This window comes from Ylistrum balloti, unplaced genomic scaffold, assembly GCF_031769215.1.
Source record: "Ylistrum balloti isolate Yb309-2 unplaced genomic scaffold, AGI_CSIRO_Ybal_v1 Utg371514, whole genome shotgun sequence".
In the NCBI taxonomy this organism is placed as follows: domain Eukaryota; kingdom Metazoa; phylum Mollusca; class Bivalvia; order Pectinida; family Pectinidae; genus Ylistrum; species Ylistrum balloti.
In genome coordinates this window covers 167,023-183,058 of record NW_026782782.1, presented here as the reverse complement: position 1 = coordinate 183,058, position 16,036 = coordinate 167,023, and the positions used below count along the sequence as shown (strand labels likewise).

The 16,036-nt window shown below is 37.3% G+C and overlaps 1 protein-coding gene across 1 annotated transcript; it reads right to left on the bottom strand.

Moving 5' to 3' along the window:
• Positions 1-754: 754 nt before the first annotated feature.
• Positions 755-5,297, bottom strand: LOC132562800 (dehydrogenase/reductase SDR family member 7-like). Its single transcript, XM_060227571.1, has 10 exons — positions 5,283-5,297; positions 5,077-5,142; positions 4,623-4,806; positions 4,253-4,402; positions 3,950-4,056; positions 3,355-3,547; positions 2,283-2,332; positions 1,479-1,598; positions 1,064-1,230; positions 755-842 (listed from the first exon to the last, which is right to left on the bottom strand). Exons 1-10 carry the CDS (start codon positions 5,295-5,297, stop codon positions 755-757), a joined length of 1,140 nt encoding a protein of 379 aa, XP_060083554.1.
• Positions 5,298-16,036: the final 10,739 nt, after the last annotated feature.

The following is a 16,036-nucleotide window of genomic DNA, read 5'->3' as shown; positions in this document are numbered from 1 at the left end:
ACAATACAGTCAACCGTGTGTTTAATTATATCATACAACACTTAAGTACTCACAACTTTAGTTCCGATCATTCTGCATACAAAGGATCAAGCGAACATTTACCGTAGCAAACAGATTCAGGTTTATATAAATAAATGCAAATCATTCACAAATTATGAATCTCTCGACGCACATATAATACACATTAAACACATTCACATTTCTATATATACACACACATACTCTCACACACAATATCACAACCACTTGAAAGGCAACTGAATAATCAACCGCAAATACTGTAGATTCAGGACTGGGTATCATGACAGGCGGATGATTACAAAGCAGTTTAATCTAACGTCACAATAACTAAATTATCGATCAGATTCATTGTGAAAGGATTCGTAGCAAACTTTACACCTCTCTCTCTCTTACTCTCTCTCTCTCTCTCTCTCCGTGTCTCTCTCTCTGTGTGTCTCTCTCTGTCTCTCTCTCTCTTTGATAATTTGTCATTGATTAGAATTTCCTATGAGTTCTGTATGATTATTCGACGCAATTATCACCGGTTTCTAGGCTGAATAAATATTCCTGAGTGTCTGGACAAACATTCGCTAGGCAAAAATACTGCTCAATTGCTAATGAAGCTGAGGAAAACTACCGATACCTGTGATCGGAATGCTTAAAACATTATGAATTAACAGCGCGAAATTACACATTGATGGATTTTTTTCATTCTCTCGTTTAGTATTCGTCATGTTTGTCACTATATGTTTCTTCAGTTTGTTTTGGTCTGTTTTTCCTCGTTTGTATTTAATTCATTGTCAATATCAGCCATTAATTTATTTGAAAAGATTTTGATGAGCCTGTAAAAATAACAGAAACAATTAGCTACTGAATAAGTTTATGGAAGAGAATTGATACTTCTTATTAAGCAAAATTCATATGCATTCTCATCTATTATCCTAAATTACAGTGATTAGTCTTTTTATAAAAAGTATTGACCTGGTTAGTGATTACGTATATGATTCAATAGAATTATCACCTTGATATCAATTATGAGGAGAAAAGTTGTATTGCTACTTACCATTTGAAAACGCCAGGGAAATACTGGTTTAGATAAAGGGAGACTAGACCAGAAGTTGTCGAGATCCATACTTCATCGCAACGATTTGCAATGGCCACAGACATCAATCGAGCACATCTCGCCGAGGACATCCGATTTTTATTAGGATCCATTCTACCTTGTAAAACCTTTATAAAGACATAAAGATTTGAATCAGACAACTATCTTCTATAATGAATAGCAGATCACTCTAATCTGAAACTTTTAATTTCTACTACCTGATTATATATACATGTTTTTGTGTGCTCGTGTTACAATAGTTGGAAATGTAACAATTTATAAAATACTGAAGATGCGTTGATATGTTACAATGATCATCGAAGAAATATTAGACATCAATCTTCTACAGTGGTATCGATACTGTGTAATCACTTACCTCCCCTTCTTTTTCTTTTAATGCATCCTGTAATAGGTTGGTATAGATAGGTCCTGGGCAAACGGAAGTGACGGCTATATTCTTACTATATACTTCTGGTCTTAGAGAATCAAACCAGCCCTAATGAATATAACATGGCTGAGCATTAACAAATCACAGAGAAGACAGACATTACACAGTCACATACATTTTGTCACAAATATAATTTGCAAGTGATATTTTAATACTACGCCTTTGTTCCTTTTTCTTAAAATTCCTTTACTAAATTAAAGCATACCATAAAGTATCGTATTTAGCCTTTTAATTGGAGGTCCTAAGGGTTTCATATATGGCGAGGAAATATACAAAGATGATTCTATAATCCCTAAATATATATATTGTAGACAAAAGAATCTAATCATGTGCAGAATTTTTTATGGATAAGGCTTTGTTCTTAGTAGGCGGTCATAATGTAGTGTTTGTCGCGTAACTCAGAGTAACTATATTGATTGATAATGGTATGGGTGTCCTGTTGAGAACCTGTTATCACCAGATTGGGAATTTGTACAGTCATATACCCAAGAGGTCAATCTTTAAGGGGATCTTTAATGTTCTGCTGTATTTTGACTACGCTTGCGCAATAGATAGTTTAAAGATAAGGTGATTAAAGTGAATATATTCAATAAGAGCTTTACCATCTAACATTTTATTACCCTGCATCAAACGTACATTGACCTCACATCAATATCACTACATAGCTAATAAAAGCAAATTAATATTTAATGGAACAAGTAATGCATGTAAAAGTAATGACGTATATTTTACCTGAAGTGCGTGTTTTGATCCAAAATATGAGCCAGCATACAATGCTGCACCTGCAAGCATCAGACACCTAATTACAAACATGTCATCAGACACTTCATGAAAATAGTGGGTTTAAATATAGGATAAATTGTATATAGTTATATAAGTATATAAATACGTCATGCACTTGTATGGAGGAGTACCTAGCGTCACACGATCAAGATAAACACGAGCTATATACGTAATACAAACAAAATATATACACTATGAAATATATACACATATACAGGTAGCAGGTGAATCAGACGGTAATAAGCGCTTAAAATTTAAGTTTATAGGAGTCATTAAGACGACACCAGTACGTATATCAGCATCATTTTTTACGAATTGAAAAGGTCAAAGAGGCAATGTGAAGGATGAGTGCAAAAAGATCCTGCTTGCAGAGTGTACTATATCTTACTTTTCGTCTAAATATAACTATGCATGTCTATGTTGAATAACATATTCGTCTTATGTTATCAGCACAATGCTTGTAGATACACTACCACTGACGTCCCACCTAGTTAACCTCACACAGACAGATTACCTAGTTTAACTACCACATGGTGTGTGATATTATTAAATTCTGGTTCAGAAAACTAAAATAGTTTATCTGTCGCAATAATGGTAAATACGGTGTGTTTTAGAAGCTTACTTAGCTAACCGGTTTAAATACTTGTAGTGCAATGTCCTACACAACTTACATAGTTTACCTGCCACAGCAATATTCAATGCGACATCAACACAATCTTCATTAGAACTCAAATTCGACGAAACTAAGACATAGTGTGAACAAAGAAGAGATTACAGGGATAGTCTTTAAAAAGCTTAAAGAGAATAAGACAACATGTTCCGGAAAAAAAGTCTTCTGCTTCATCGATGACCGTCTCCATGTAGCCACTTTACTATCCACAACTGACACCCAAAATGTTTTATACATCTTACCACGTAAGGTGACGACGATGTGGTCCCGTGATTTAGGACAGAAATGGCGCTTAGTTTACCAGTCACACCACAGGTAACCAAGATTTGTGTTTTAATTCAGAAAACATACCTAGTTTGCCAGCCACACTACTGGTTACCACAATGTGGCCTTGGTTCCTAGACATCATATGAGGGAGTACGGCTCGTGTTAGGGATACCGGCCCTAAAACGTTGACAGCCAGCAGCTCCAGGTCAACAGCCAGGCAGGTAGTTGTCCACTCGCCTTTGTTAGTGCGTCCAGCGTTGTTGACCAATATATCTATCTGTTGTAATGGAATGTATTTTAAAAATTTACATTTGTATATGCAAGTCTCAAGTAAAATTGTTAAATTTATTATTGCGTTCTGCTAATGAAGTAAAACCCCACTCTCACAAATGATGAAATGAAATGTAATTGTTTATGAAAATATTTTTCATATTTAGTAAAAAGGTCCATTTTACATCATGGCCCGATAGGATGTCTGTGATGACACTACGTTTTCTTAATCGTAGACACACAGGTTTAGCACTAGGAACCTACCGTACGATGTGTTAAAATTTAGTGCAGATAAAACTGACCACAATTACCATTATTAATACTAGTATCTCCGTTGTGTAAAACTTCACCGGATACGTCATGCGTGGTGATTACTATGATATGGTGTACATAACACGACAATACATACCTTTTGAAACGTCTTTAAGACTTGTTGAACAGCAGGTTCGTGGTCCGAATATGCCTTTATGTCAAGTTTTAATACTAAAACATCGTCTTGACTGAGACCACCAATGCCTAGAATGATAAAATGTAATGGTACTAACTTTCTTAGAAAACATTGATTCACTATAAAGTATATTGCAAATGAAAAGAGTTTATTTGGTATTGGTCCTGAAATAACACACCAATTTCCTAATTACGCTGTACTGGCAATAGACTGATAAAGAATGGAGATAAATTTTGATGGAAATGTTATGTAGAAAAAGCTTACGGATGCATTCTTTTTTCACACGTTCAAGCTCATTTTCCCGCCTTGCAGATAACACCAGACGACATCGTGCACGTGCAAGTTCATAAGCAAGAGCTTCTCCGATCCCACTGGAGGCTCCAGTGATCCAAACCACTTTTTCAGCCAAACATTCTAAATACAAAACATAATAGATACGTGAGGAGTTTGTCCAGAGTCATTTCATTTATTGATACTTATATGTTTACGATGTCATTTTCACGATAAAGGAAGGAAATATCATTTGAAAACATCACGCATGATAAGGTGTATTCTGGCCTGTTACTCTAACCACAGGAGACAAAGGAGAATAAACATGTAGCAATTATAATGACATTCTAACTAAAACACGTACCTGGAGATTTTCCGAATCTTTCCTTTAGTTGAAGTAATATATCGCTGTCGCCTGACAAGATCATGTAGAAACAAATCACGGCAACAAGTGCGACCAGTCCGTTCACGAGGTACAGCCAGTCCATTGCCGGATAATCAGGGTAACAGACAGGAAATGATGTAGTTAGCGTCGTAACGGTGAAATTCTGTGAAGATAAAAACCGAGATAAATCGATAATGTCTGAAATTAAAGATAAACACACAGATTGGTTAGAATAACAACTGACTGACTGCAATACCATTTGTGGAAATCAATATCTACACAAATTCTTCTTGACACTCGACATTAGAATGATTGTCTCATTATGAATGTCTTAAAACGTGTCGCAAAATTTGCACAAATGCATCGGCTTCCATGTTGTTCAAATGTACAGGCAACAAAAGGCTGCAATTTTAACTAATTTGTATTAACTTACCATGGATGGTTCTGTTGGCATGCAGTTCTCTCCTTTGCTTTTGTTAGTCAGAAAACTTGTTGCTTTCTGACAAGTGTCAAACGATGAAATAGAACTGCATATTAAGGAGAGTATCTATACCTGTTCCTATAGATATCTCCACAATAAGCCGCTCTACCTCTCATTCATTGAAGTTTAAATGCTAAATGTTAAACTTGATTGCTCACCACACGGTACGACATCTTATCACAGGGTACAAAACCATATTCGTTTTACAGATTCTGTTGTCGACCTGTCACTTGTATACTCCATTATTTCTCGTAAATTTGATACTAGTAGTGACTATAGTGTTCACGGGCATATTAAATGAACATTTACGATGTTCGCAGATATGCTTGAATAAACAAAAGTACACTCTTTTTCGAACTTTTTACATCAATATTTGAACAAAAATAATAAAACTTTAGTATCGATAATGCTCAAAGGTGAAATATGACCTGTAAAAGGAAAAGTAATGGTTTTATCTATGTTATGTCAACTTTTGTTCTTTTGATTTATGCATTACCATCACGTTGGCCACAAAAAAATCCCTTTAGAAAATATGATTGTTTGCATCAAATACTTAAATTGCGAATAGTATGTGGTGAAAAGTCTCTTAGATAACCAAAAGATACATGGTTTGGCTATATATGTTGTGCCGAATAAGGACACGCCAATGTTGGTCCACTTCGATTCTTTCTTATATAAACTTAATTAACAAACATTTCGGTTTTCAATATTATTCTCTTTAAAAACTCGCATCAAAGTCTATCGAACCTGTTTTGGAATTTAAATTTTTTTCGTCTTTGATTGATATTTTGACGTAATTTATCGATCTATTTTGTTTTCAAATAATTTGGATGGAAATAAGAAAATGGCGAACATAAATATTCCTTATAATTTATAGAATCTGAAGAAATGTGATACAAGTACTAACCGATGAAACTGTACTGGTAACGAAATCCATTGTATGATGTATACCCGTCAATGTACTGATCGTTATGTGTTGGCTATGACAGTTACAGGTTTATATAAGACAGCAACACCGGGGTTTTTATCTTCCCTATATTCCGGGTCAATAGACAGAGCAGTTTGAGGTTGATAGTGTGATGAGTAGTTTGTATAATTAACATTTTTCTTGAATTTCAAGATAGAATATCATTTTCATGTATAATTACATCGGTACAGGTTACAGGGTTACAAGCCTTTTGGGGATATTGATGCTGACTATCAAAAAACGCTTGAATGCCACACGTGATCTTGGCATTTGCTCCAGTAATAGAGTATGGATAACTAAGCTACTTTGGAGTTTTTCCCCCCCAAACTGATTGTATGTTTATTCGCAATCGATTGCATTAAGCTAACAACACGTGTATAGAATTGTACTCAACAATGTCCTATTATATCGCAGTAAGTGTGATCAGTTATAACCCCTAGGGCCGGTACAAGTCTGTCCACAAAACACTTAAAAAGGGCACGAATCTAAATGACGTGACAACAATAGACGGGTGTTATTTACTGGGAATCCCTTCCTAATGAAATAAATAAATAGGCACGGACTTTTCCAGGGATTCCCTTCATGACGTCATCTTATTGTGACATGCATGCCATAATGACATATAAAACATTGTATTATGGAGTATGGATGTTGTGACACATACACATAGATAACCAGAAGTGGTAAATACAATACAATGACATTGGGTCTGGGCTAGTGACATTTCAACTGCATATATTAGGCCTGGTCCATCCTAGAAGGCTGGACATTCTGTAGCATGTTGACTAGATAAAGTCCAGTATACACCAGACAAAGGCAACGTTTTACATCGCCATATACAAAACATATTGATTTTGTGAATCAAAATAAACAATGCTCGTTATTGGTTCATTGTCAAAGTTATAGTAACAGGGAAGAAAATGTAAGTAGGTACCCTACGTAGAAGCACCATAAAAAGTTAGTGATGCCAAATTTTAATGTTGACAGGAGGCACCAAAATGATGACTGGGCACGACAAAATTTTAGTGATGTCAGATTTTAATGCTGACAGGTGATACCGAAATGTTGACGAGACAACAAAACAGTGAGCGATGCAGTATTAAAATACTGACAGGAGACACCAAAATGTTGACAGGAGACACCAAAATACTGACAGGAGACACCAAAATACTGACAGGAGACACAAAAAATGTAGACACTGGATACGTAAAAACTGATTGATTCCATAATCAAATATTGACGGGGAACATAAAAAGGTAAGTCATGCTATACTCTAATGTCCCAAAGTCAAAATGAATTAGAATAATCAGGCAGATTTAATTAATCGGGTAAAATATATCAACACAGGAGAAGAACTCTGTTAAAATACAATTCAAGCTCGTGTTTCTTGCATACATGTATAAAAGTGTTCCGAGGAATTCGTAATTGGAGAAATAAGAGCAATTGTCAAGGGCTATTTCATCGTGATAGGAATGCTCGGAGATGAAACACAATGTGAAATGTACATAAAACCCAAATAATGGAACAGATGTTCTTTAAATAGCATCTATTTTTAGCACAGACTACCCGGAAATTTTATTTTTATATATGCAGACCTCAATACAAAAATGTTTTATATGCCAGTGTCCGTTAACACTCAGGTAATGAAACCGAAGCGAAAAAGATAGAATGAATGACATGCAGATTTTATGAGACACGGAACTAAATATCAAATGTACATCTTACCTAGAAACTGACCAAGCCAAGGGGGACCACCTAACCAGCCAACCCTGGCTTTATCTCACATCTAGGGGCAGCTGCGATAAATCATATTTGCCAAAGGGTTCCCAGCATTCCTTAGTAGAATGACCTACATAACTATTCGATATATATACATAAACAAATCACTAATAAAGAAAGCTGTAGAACTACCCTGTCATGTAACAGACCTAGGTACCTTCTACTGAAGAATGGTTTAGCCACTATAATGTGATTGTCAGGAGTGTCATTCTACAGTGTTCCGGTTATGACATTTCAGTGTGTTGACACTTTAGAAAAGGTTGTATTTTTTCAAACCCTAATTCTGATCTTTAAGCTTGCAACGATTTACCACTCAACGGTATGAATTTTCCAAGTATACTCCATTGATTTCCGTGATAAAGCCAACACATTTGAATCATTTTGTAATATTTAATTATTTGGTTCTATGATGGTGGCGACACAACTACCCCGCCAACGCGATAACGCGGGGTTACTTCTGTCGTGCCAACCAGCATGAAATGGTCGGAATTAACATTCTGTGGTAAATAGGATTCCTAATTTGTTTTGAAAGGTGCTATTTACTTGTGTTGTCCCCCTTTTTCACAATAACTAAAGATTTATTTACATATTTGCATTTCGAGATAGGAAATGTCATGTGTTTGAAGGTTTACGTTCACCGTGTATAACATTTTTATATAAAGTAGTAACGATGAGCGTTGATAGCCAATTATTTGTCCTCTGTGACCCCCGAATGCATTATCACTAGATTTACTGGAATTTACGTCATGACATGGTTTCCTGACGAAGGATGTGTACATAGGTATATCTGATTTTTTTTAAATAACATCTTTCTCAGATGAAATGAAATAGCGACATGATTCATATAAGTAGGGTTTGGTATGATCATTATTGCTAAACACATTCACATTACTGGAGAGTTATTTCATTGTGATTTTTAATCTTCGGAGGCATGATAATGTTTGGTCACGCACCTGTCCATGTCGTGTACATTGTTTTTTTATATAAACAATACAATCCATACTACACTTTTATAGGTTTCAGCAATTTGCAAGTACATTTCCTATATTAGATATGTACAACATTAGTTTCGGTGATGGTTAACGATATTTACGATATGATGCTTTAATAATCTTACTTAAATGGGTCAGGTAAATAACGACGGCGATATAGGCCAAATAGTTTTAATTCAATGGAAAATCACGAAACTCGAGCACATTATATGAATAGTAGGAATGAACACTTTAGTACCGTGTAACGTCACCAATAGTTCATTATCGCTTATTACTGTAAAATTTTTATGTCAATGTCAATATATTTTCACATAATTTTAAAATATGACCTTGTATTGAATAGCTATGTGATAAAACCTTATTTCTATTCAACAATTTGTATCTAAGAGACTCTCTTGTGAAATATATAAATACCTTTTTATTTTATCATTGGCCTTTCAATATTGGTTTATTTACCATTAAATTGTGACATTTATTATCCAAAATAATATTTACAATATGTGTTTTTTCAAGTAGTAACAGACTTTATTGGAATGTCGAATTCTAAATTCCTTTTAAAGTTGCTTGTTCGTCACTACAAGTTTAGTGTCTTAAGTATTCTGATGGGGAATTTTTCTGTTTGTGTGTGTGTAAATTCTTTGAATTAATTGAATTATGTGGTCAATACATTTAGTCCCCCATCTCCTTCTTTTTGGTAGAATCCTACACCTATTTTGAATAGCTACACTTTTCGCCCCAGGCGTTAGAAAGCCAAGACAACTTAAGAATGTAATTTAATTACTTATTCGTCATTTCCTATGATTTTACTCAAATAATAGTTTACAATTGGTTTACTCTGAACAATCCTTTCATTTGACATCATTTAAAACGACGTTTAAAAAATCTAATTATAAATTGTAAATTAACCTATCGAGATTCTATACACTTGTGGGTAGCTCTTTTGTAAAACCGTTTAGCTGTTTGAAGTAATTTCCACAAAAAAATCTAAAGTACCAAACGCAGGACTTTTGTACATTTAAAATAATTCAAATATAACGTTCATGTTTTGTCAAAACCCGGGGAAAAATTGACTATCTCTCCTTCATCGATAAATAATCATTTCAGCAAGTACACTTACATTTTCACAAACAAGCTATGGGAGTTGGAAGAAAAAGGTTATTTCTACATCGAAAGGTGAACAATGACAACATCAGGTTGATGCGTTCTTTATGATACAATCTTGTTGTGTCTTGTTTAGAATATCTCAGTTCTAAACCACAGTTATTTACTGATAAAGTTCGAACTCTAAATGAAGTAAATAACTATTTAACATCACCGACAGCTTTCATCATCTCAGACAACTACAGGTACATCAATGGTTTACACTTTGGCCATGACTAGGCCGTGGGCGATTTTTTTCTATAAGTGTCCTTTATATGGTAACATTGGAAAAGAATATTAGAGCGTGACGTTTCGATGACAACACGGTCAAATAAAACAAAAAAGACAACACGGTTACCTTCATCAGACAAAAGACACATATTAACGCTGACGTACGTAGTGTACGGACGTACCACAATACTATATACACTAAGGTCGAAAATAGTGTGATGAGGCGGTAATTAGATTATAGAAAAAAAAATAGTTACAATGTATTATAGTCAATTCGGCTTCCGAAAAAGAAACCCCAAAAAAAAAACATGAAAACTTGTTATCATTTTGTCATCTGATAACTCGTAGCTAATCATAAATAGCCATCAGAAGTGAGAAGAGTCGGTTTGTATCCGTTGTAATCTAATACCCTTCTTATTTTGTTAAATCGTTACGTATTTTTTGTATGTAGTTTAAGGTTTTTTTTATACGATGCTTATGCTCAATTTAAACGTCGTGTATGTTACAGACTTTTGTAACACATTGACGAAATATATGATGAATTGATAGATTAAGGACATAAACAATTTCTGTAAGCACAATGGGCGCTCTACATGAGGTTGCATTGTGACTACTTATGAATGTTAACACAAGGCAACTACAGCTATAACCTTGTGTTTACCTGGAATTCATATCCTGCGTAAAGGAGAGTAAGACAAACTGCCCATGAATAACGCCGGTTTTTATAGCTGTGCATATGGACCTTTCAGACAAGCCTATCTGTCACGACATCACTATCTGATTACAGACAAGAGGCCGTTTCCATAAGCCACGTGTCTTGATTTTAAAAAGGAAAAAAGTTTTGCTTGGATTTAAAGTTATAATAATTTAATAAAAAAATAAAGCATACTTACAAAAAAGGCAATATATTTTATATCGTCAATCCGAGCACCTCGTCTAGTTGTGGTCAGATTTAAGTTTACGGAGTCAACTTCTAACATATAGTTTACATCAGAGGAACACAGGAGCACCTCTATGCCGATCCCCTTTTAGTTATCCCACACTCTACAACACCGGAACGGTCGACCCGATCTCTATCCCGACCCCTTTATCCCTCTATCTACTTTCACTTCTTACTTCTGTCAGTATCCTATCTTTTCGCGCCAGGTAAAAGCAAACGCAAAAAGGCCGTAATAGCTGACGTTCATGAAATAAAATATACCACTGTTAAGTTAATAAGTTTACAATATGGCCATGTCGATGGTAGCTATCAGAAATTTACATAAGAGTATTATATGATGTTTTATGTTTCATCCCCATCTTATTTACATAAGTGAAACATCAGATTGTGACAATATATGGAATAGAAATACTCACCATGATACGTAGATGGTGTCCCATTGTAGTGTGCATGAACATAGCAACTCGTCATTACATACCATAGCTTCTGTTAAAAATAGCCCCTGGGGAATCCCTTTCTCCTTTCAACTGAATCTTGATTGGCCGAAGATATCTGTCGCTGACCCCAGTAACACCATAAACAATGGTGTTTTGTTACATTGATTCACCAGCTGTGTGATTGCGAAATTCTTTAACATTGGGATAGTCTGTGTAGCATGACACGCTGGTGGTTATGCTTGAAATAGTATTGTTAGTGATTTCATCCTAATGGGCTGTTCCAGAACAAACTACTTCGTTCGGGTATTTTACCTTTTTTTCCTTTCTGCCCACATTCCTGGTCTTGGGTCTTAATTTTTCAGACAAACCACTGATTTCGCATGCTTTTTAAAAGCAGAGTTGGATGGGTGAGAGTGAGGGTCCAATTATACAGAAAAATAAGGTGAGGTAAGGAAGTGATACATATTTTTTCATAAGTAAAAATTTGCCAACTGGCTTCAGTTGCTCAAAGGTGAGTTAGATTTAACCAGTGGTAAGAGTAAACTTTCAAATGTGATTTAAAGAAAAATGGAAAATAGTTTGAGACAGGTCAGATTGATGTTGAGTCAGTTGTATTCTGATAGTACTTGTTTTTCCATTGACAACAATTAAAAAATTTCATGAACCACTGAATAAGCGCTGGGGCCGTGGGATGATATTGTAATGATTGCGGCGACAATTAGAATTATATATCTAAAATACTGTACTCACAAAACTCGAGTAAAACGTAGTGTTGATTATGATATAAAAAAAACCCAATTACTATAGAAATAGAGGAACATCGACATAATTAAAAGGAGCCATGGTGAAGCCTCATTAAAATAGCTGTGGAACTACAGCTATTATCGTTTTAGGTGACAGGATGGTGTTTACTAAGATAATGCGGATAACATGACTATTTCTAGTGCAACCAAGGGTTTATCTTTTTCGAGTGTACAGTCCCTAACATATGATAATAATTTCTTGAAAACAAACCCGCTATAAAAAAGTAAAACATAAAGATGTAGTTAACGTGCCACCTCGCTGTTAATTTTGCGAGGAAATATTTATACGAGAAATATACTTCTTATACTATTCGTCAGTTATAAGACCGACATTCAACATCATGCTCTATAAAACACTCCACTCAATATCAATATCTTTTATTTCTTAAAACTTAGACACACTATCGTGCTTTGTTTTTTTTTCAGAATTTTTATAAAAGATCCGATACTTTCTGTAAAAAGTTAAGCAGGTAGGTATTTTTGTTTTCGGTTTAAAAGGAGGAAGCCAACAAATTCCCCATCTTTAACTGTCTTTAACTGGTTGTCAGATGAAATGAAAATTTCTATACGGTTACCGATCACCATATTATTTCACTACTGTATCAAATCAACGTTACAATTTGTGTCCGTTTTCAAAATATAAACCCGATTAAGTAATTTGATTTATAAAAAAGATATGATGTTGAAGAACCCCTCCCCCACCCCCACCCCCCCCAAAAAAAAACCCAAAAGACGACAAGGTGTCACTGCCCTTTAATATCAGATAATGTGTAATGTGTCACCTTGACCTAGTTACGCAATAGTGAACACTCTATCAACTGGTCGTGAAAATCAATATCATAAATTACTCAGTACTACCATTTCGTAGGGGAAAAGAAGAGTTCATATTGGTACGGAAACTAATTACTTAAATTCATTATACACGAACTGTAGTTATTATTTGTAATTTTCAAGTGTCATTCTGACCTAGTTGAGCAGTGTGGTGATGCTTATATATTTATTACTCAATAAAGAGATAGGGATGGACAAACAAATGATTTACCCAGCGATATAGACACATCTGATATGTTATGTATGGTTTGTTCTCTTGTCATCGTGTTCGTTGACGCTTCCCTAATGTCTGATGGCACCCAACTGTCTGAAGGCATCCGACCCTAATGTCTGATGGCACCCAACTGTCTGAGGGCACCCGACCCTAATGTCTGATGGCACCCGACTGCCTAAGGGCACCCGACGTCTGATGGCACCCGACTGTCTAAGGGCAACCGTCCCTAATGTCTGATGGCACCCGACCCTAACGTCTGATGGCACCCAACTGTCTGACGGCACCGGACCCTAAAGTTTGATGACACCGGACTGCCTGAGGGCACCCGACCCTAATGTCTGATGGCACCCGACTGTCTAAGGGCACTCGTTCCTAATGTCTGATGGCACCCGACCCTAATGTCTGATGGCAATCAACCATCTGAGGGCACCGGACCCGAATGTTTGATGGTACCCGACTGCCTGAGGGCACCCGACCCTAATGTCTGAGGGTATCCAACTTTCTGAGGACATCCGACCCTAATGTCTGATGGCACCGACTGCCTGAGGGCACCCGACCCTAATGTCTGATGGCACCCAACTGTCTGAGGGCACCCGACCCTAACGTCTGATGGCACCCAACTGTCTGAGGGCACCTGAACCTAATGTCCGATGGCACCCGACTGTCTAAGGGCAACCGTCCCTAATGTCTGATGGCACCCGTCTGCCTGAACTGTCTCAGGGCACCTGACCCTAATGTCCGATGGCATCCGACTGTCTAAGGGCAACCGTCCCTAATGTCTGATGGCACCCGACCCTAATGCCTGATGGCACTCAACTGTCTGAGGGCACCGGACCCTAATGTTTGATGACACCGGACTGCCTGAGGGCACCCGACCCTAATGTCTGATGGCACCCGACTGTCTAAGGGCATTCGTCCCTAATGTCTGAGGGCACCCGACCCTAATGTCTGATGGCACCCAACTGTCTGAGGGCACCCGACCCTAACGTCTGATGGCACCCAACTGTCTGAGGGCACCTGACCCTAATGTCCGATGGCACCCGACTGTCTGTCTGAGGGCAACCGTCCCCTAATGTCTGATGACACCCGACCCTAATGTCTGCCTGAGGGCACCCGACCCTAATGTCTGATGGCACCCGACTGTCTTAGGGCACTCGTCCCTAATGTCTGAGGGCACCCGACCCTAATGTCTGATGGCACCCAACTGTCTGAGGGCACCCGACCCTAACGTCTGATGGCACCCAACTGTCTGAGGGCACCTGACCCTAATGTCCGATGGCACCCGACTGTCTAAGGGCAACCGTCCCTAATGTCTGATGGCACCCGACTGTCTGAAGGCATCCCACCCTAATGTCTGATGGCACTCAACTGTCTGAGGGCACCCGACCCTAATATTGATGACACCGGACTGCCTGAGGGCACCCGACCCTAATGTCTGATGGCACCCGACTGTCTAAGGGCACTCGTCCCTAATGTCTGATGGCACTCGACCCTAATGTCTGATGGCACTAAACTGTCTGAGGGCACCGGATCCTAATGTTTGATGGCACCCGTCTGTCTGAGGGCACCCGACCCTAATGTCTGATGGCACCCAACTGTCTGAGGGCACCCGACCCTACTGTCTGACGGTACCCGACTGTTTGAGGGCACCCGTCCCTAATGTCTGATAGCCCGACTGCCTGAGGGCATTCGGACCTAATGTCTGATGGCACCCAACTGTCTGAGGGCACCCGACCCTACTGTCTGACGGTACCCGACTGTTTGAGGGCACCCGTCCCTAATGTCTGATAGCCCGACTGCCTGAGGGCATTCGGACCTAATGTCTGATGGCACCCAACTGTCTGAGGGCACCCAAAATGTGATCAAAATGTTCTGGTTACAAAAATACACACGGAGGTCAAAAACAATGTCAAAAGGTCATTTGGTCTGAAGGTCATTGTCAGATTTTGGATCTTTTCACAGATAATCATTTTGCTATAACATTATGCAGCATATTTGGTTGGAAATATATAAGTCAACTGACTTAAGGTCAAGGTCAAATTATGCAGCTTTTAAGTTATGAACACTTCGTTATGACGTTATGAACCAAAAGTTTGTCAGAATTGAAATTAAAGTCATCCTACCAAAAATCAAGACCTTTACGTCACCAGTCAATACGCCAAAACGTTAACTCACTTGTTCATAGGTGAAGATAAGATTCCTACGTTATGGAGATATGTAGCAAACAACGGGGTACTTGCTAGTTTAACCGTATTCTAGTTATGTTGTTAATATTATTTTCTTATAATTTTCATCATAAGGCGACACGTGATCTGTTCGTCTGTATTGTACCATAAATAATAACACACAGTTTGTTTTAGTACGACTTCAGTGCAATGACGCAGTACCCGTGACCGAGTTTTAACAAAGGTAACCAGTTAAACCCAGACAGTTGTGAATGATTTCTTTTTAACTACTTTTAAAACACCTTCAATAAAGATATGTCTTTTTGTTTAACTTCACGATATACAGAAACATTTTTTGAGATTTTCTTCAATAAATACCTTGTAACAAGTTGACAAAATTGGATTGTTGTAAC